The sequence below is a fragment of the Helianthus annuus genome, chromosome 5 (assembly GCF_002127325.2).
Source record: "Helianthus annuus cultivar XRQ/B chromosome 5, HanXRQr2.0-SUNRISE, whole genome shotgun sequence".
In the NCBI taxonomy this organism is placed as follows: Eukaryota; Viridiplantae; Streptophyta; class Magnoliopsida; order Asterales; family Asteraceae; genus Helianthus; species Helianthus annuus.
The window spans coordinates 22,979,410-22,984,249 of record NC_035437.2 but is presented as its reverse complement, the minus strand read 5'-3'; the positions used below and the strand labels follow the sequence as shown (position 1 = coordinate 22,984,249).

Below are 4,840 nucleotides of genomic sequence, written 5' to 3'. Positions count from 1 at the left end.
CTAAAAGATATCCTGGATTCCCATATGCTGGTGCAAGGTAATGCTAAGAGAAAGAGAGTCTTCAGTGCTATTTCTCAGGTAGTAATTTGGTGTTTATGGAAGACGAGAAACGAAGCTTTATTTCATCAAGCCGTTCCGAGTGTTTCGAAGGTTGTGGAGGAATCCAAAACGATGGCCTATCACTGGATTAAGAATCGGTCGAGGTCTCCGTATTGGTCTTGGAGCGATTGGCAAAGCTTTAACTTGATATGGTAATGTAGTATTTATTGTGTTTAGTACTGATTTTGGTGTTGGTAGTTTGGTGTATTTGGTGTCTTGTCTTGTAAATTTGGTGTCTAGCTTCTGGCTAGTTGAAATAATAATATTTTTGTTGGCCGTTCAAAAAAAAAGTTTTTTAATCACCACATTTACTACTCCATTTGACTAGACTACAGAATGTACATTGGGAATTGGGCCAGAGGTGATGTTTGACATCCCAAATGATTGAGGTGGCAGTGAACGCTAACCCATTGTAGTCTAAGACCTAAATTTTTCATTTCAATAACATTATGAGTAAATTACAAAAATTGTCCTTTACGTTGACACCATATTGCAAAATATATCCTTTATCTTCAAAAAGTACAAAAAACGTACTCGATGTTTGCAAACCCTTGCAAGTCACGTCCTTTAGCCCTAACTCAGTTAGTTTTCATGGTTAAATTTGACCAAATGGACCCCACACGAGGGCATTTTGGTCATTTTACCCTAAATACTAAAATCAATAATCAAAAAGAGAAACAATTGGTAACCAGTAACTAATTGGTACTTGAAGTGGGGGTAAATTAGGGTTAGAAGAGTAAAGATGATGAAGACTAGCTAACTGGAGCTATTTATTGTTAAAATTAGATTCAATAAAGTTATCTGATGAAGGCTGCATTGCAAAAGAATGAATGTAAAGATTGAATCTTGAGCACTTTTTTATTAGGGTAACAAAGATTCATTGATGGTGAATAAGTTGAGACATAGACAAAAGGGCTGGCCGGGCGGCTGACGGCGCAAGTGGGAATGTGGTCGGAAGTTAGAAAAGGGGTGGAGATCAAATTCATCAGTCGATTTCAGATAAGGTGCAATGGAGGTGAGATGTTTGTTGAGATTGAGATTGGTGTTTGTGTGTTGAAGAAAGATATCGAACTTCGCAGAACCCTCGTCGTCATCCCTTATACATTAGATGAACATGAGGGTGCCTGAGGTTGGGGCTATGGTGGGGTTGAGTTCTTGAGGAATGAAGAAGATGTAGATGCTGATGATTTTTTAGAGAGAGAGAGTGAGATACAAAAATCTGGTATATAGAGAAAGAGATAAAAAGTGGGTTGATTTTTAATTTATTAATTCAAGTAAATAAGGTAAAATGACCAAAATAACTTTTTTATGTGGGGTCCATTTGTTCAGATTTAACTATAAAAACTAACTGAGTTAGGGCTAAAGGACGTGACTTGCAAGAGTTTGCAAAAATCGAGTACGTTTTTATACTTTTTGAAGATAAATGACATAATTTACAATATGGAGACAACATAAAGAACAATGTTTGTAATTTACTCTAAAATTATTCTATCTAGAAAACGTGGTAGGAGACATATAAGACGTGATGGGGCTAGAAACAAGTCAACAACCCCTCGTGAGTGCAGTTAATATTGTTTAGGTAATCCCAAGAATATGTTTCCCCAAATATTGTGCTCCATATTTCCCGCATAGCATTTGGTTGGTCTATGACCCTCACCCACACATGCCCATCATATCAGAATCTATATTATATAATTGATATATATATATTTTGATCATTTGATGAATGAGATATTATTTAAAGTTACATGATCGATTTATATATGTAATTTAATATTATATTCTCCTAATTAAAGTCCTCATTGTAGATATTTGTTTAAGGAATTGCAGACTCAAACGGCATTTAACAACTTATAGTGTCAAAATCATCCTCAAGTAGGAGTCATTGTCAAATGTGTAACAAAATTCAAGGCTCAAACCTACTTAAAACAGAAAATCTAAATATACATGAATTTCAAGTACTGATAACTACTTCTCTTTGAAAAACATAACCATCTTCCCCAAACTACCAAGTTAGCACGTCTTTGACCCGTGACATCAGTTGTATAATATTTGTGTAGAACTAGATGTACCCACTAGGAAAATGAAATGACCCAACTCGACTCATTTCTTAGGGGGGGGGGGGGGCACCAGCGGGTATCCCCTACTCGCTCCCAAACACCGCCACAGGTGGTGTGGGTAGGGAAGGGCGTATAGAGTTGTGTGTATGAAGAGGGAGGGGGGGGGGTGGTAAATGGTGGGGTCTATGTTTTAGGGTAGTGGGGCCACTAAATCGGGTAGTGGATGAACGGAGTGACGTGTCGCAAAGGGATTGGCGGGACTTGGGGTATGTGGGTTAAGTGCCCCCTCCCTCCTAAAGGAAATGGGTTTAGATTTAGTAAAAGTTATCCGATTAACCGATCAAGTCAGCAAGTTTTGTAACAGTTACCAGTTTCGACCATTTGTATAATTTGAGTAAATGTCAATGAACCCGACAAGAAACAAAGAGTACCCAAATTAACACTTTCTTAGCTTTCTTGTTGAAGGTGTAAATAAAAGCTAAAAAGGACCATTTTTTTACTCAGAAAACAACATGATCTAGTGAAATCACATGGGTCTTGTATATCAACAAGGACAAAACACAAGAATAGACTAATCCAATGAAAATGCATAAACTTTGTAGGAGTTTTCTTCAATATGATAAAATCTTGATTTCCTTTGTACTCATAAGAATCTTTAAGAAAATATGCTTCAATTATCTAACATAAAGATAGCAACATAATTGGGTGCAAAAAATTTCAAACATTTGTGGACATAGATGAATGAACAACCTTATTTTTCTGCCTGCCCACAAACCAAAGCAAACTCCTTTTTGCAAAAGATGGTGGATTTGAAGTCCCTTGTTGATCAAAATTGTTACAATGTGTTTCTTGATCTTCACAACCCATCTCAGAAGCCTTTGATTCATCTCCGATAACGTTCTGGCGAAGCAAAAACTGCAACGAGAAAGCCCCCTTCGGCAGTGGCTCAACGGTAGCCGCTGTCGAATTGGGCTTCTCTTTCTTCCCTCTAAGCCAAATCTTGGACACCGAAAAGCTCTCCCTCCTGATACTGCAGCCACCATTTCCACCACTAACCGTTCTAAACGCCTCGATTCCTTTAAATTCCCGCCTTGAATCGTCACCACACTCCGACATTGCCGGCCTGTGACCCGGGGTGATTGGGAGGTTTGACTTCTTGTAAGCTTGTTTCTTGACTTGGGTCCTAATTGGTACTTGTAATGATGTATTGTCATCCATCACATACTCAAATGAACCCATAGAAAAACACCTTCTACCATCAATAATACCCTTTTCACCACCACCCTCACCACTCTCCACATTCTTGAACTTCCCTAGCTTAACACTAACCACTCTCTCTCTATCCTCCTCTTCCTTGACCTCACTTTGACCCGAATTCGACGCATTCGGCTCAAGCCCTTCATCAAGATTCACATCAACACTAAATTGTGAGCTAACTCTTTGCATTGTGGGCTCAGTCACAATCTCTCTACTACTCTCACCAGTAGCAGACTCAAGCACAAGCACAATTGGTGAACAAGTGTTTGGAGAATAATCAACAAGCAAATTACTTCTACAAAGAGGGCAAGTAGAGTGAGACAAAAGCCAAGTGTCAATACAATCCATATGAAAAGCATGACTACATTTAGGCAACAATCTCAAATTATCATCCCCTTCAAACTCACACAAACAAACAGCACAATCAAAAGGGTGTTTCACACCAATTATAGACTTGTAAACAAACACAGGAAGTGTGTCAATGAAAGATTGGTCAACTCCAGAATCATGGAGAGTGAAAAGTTGTTGAAGTTGACCTTGAAGTGCAGTCACATTGTCAAACTCATCAGGGTCTCTATTTGAGGGTTTCACAAGAAACCTTACAAGAAGATGAAGTAAACCAGAAACAAAGAAAATAATGGCAAGAATTATTATTATTAGCAGAACACTTGGACTCACATTGTTGTTGTAGTTTGCTCCGGCGCCGGTGGGTTCAAACGGCGGCGGTGGCGGCGGCGGTGGTAGGGGTGGTGGTGGGATGAGAGTATAAGGCTTTTGGTATTGAGAAGGAAGGATTTTTTGGTCCATTTTTTTTTATGGGAAAATGAAAAAGATTGAAACTTTGAGGTGAAATCATATGAAATGAAGAAAACCCATGTCACAAATCATATGAGTTAGAGAACCCATAAATGGATTCTGTCATCTTGAAGCTTTTTGAAGAGAGTACTTGGATATGTGACTCTGCAAGTCAAAGTGGTAGAGAGAGATGAATGTGACAGTTTGGACTTTGGAGAGAGCTTATAAAATAAATAAATAAATAAATAAATATGTAAATAATTAGTCTAATAATTAATGAGATGAGCTAGCAATGGCATTGATCCGGTTGGTCAATCCTAAAAGTTTAGTAGTACTTGTAGAAAATCATTTCAAACTAGTTATGGTTATTCATTTATGATGAAAAAAAAAAAGAAAATTATTTTAGAGAATTGAAGTTTAAGCTAACTGTATGGATCTCGTATAGTTAAAAGCTATTGATTTGCTACCGTCTGATCGGTTCGGTAGGTTTTAAGAGTTTATGAACTCGTAATCCATGGGTTTTTATTTATTCTTTGAAATCACAACACTTGGTTAGAATTCAGTTATGCAAGTATATTACTTATATTCTACTGTTAACGTAAGTGTTATAACGATTCATTTTAGTTTTA

General features: G+C 37.7%; 1 protein-coding gene across 1 annotated transcript; it reads right to left on the bottom strand.

Annotated features, from left to right (window-relative positions):
• Positions 1–2,731: 2,731 nt before the first annotated feature.
• LOC110940161 (RING-H2 finger protein ATL13) lies at positions 2,732–4,411 on the bottom strand. Its single transcript, XM_022181722.2, has one exon. It carries the CDS (start codon positions 4,221–4,223, stop codon positions 2,877–2,879), a length of 1,347 nt encoding a protein of 448 aa, XP_022037414.1. The 5' UTR covers positions 4,224–4,411; the 3' UTR covers positions 2,732–2,876.
• Positions 4,412–4,840: the final 429 nt, after the last annotated feature.

Excerpts from the sequence above, each read along its gene's own strand:
- LOC110940161 (XM_022181722.2), bottom strand. The coding sequence starts at position 4,223 with ATGGACCAAAAAATCCTTCCTTCTCAATACCAAAAGCCTTATACTCTC.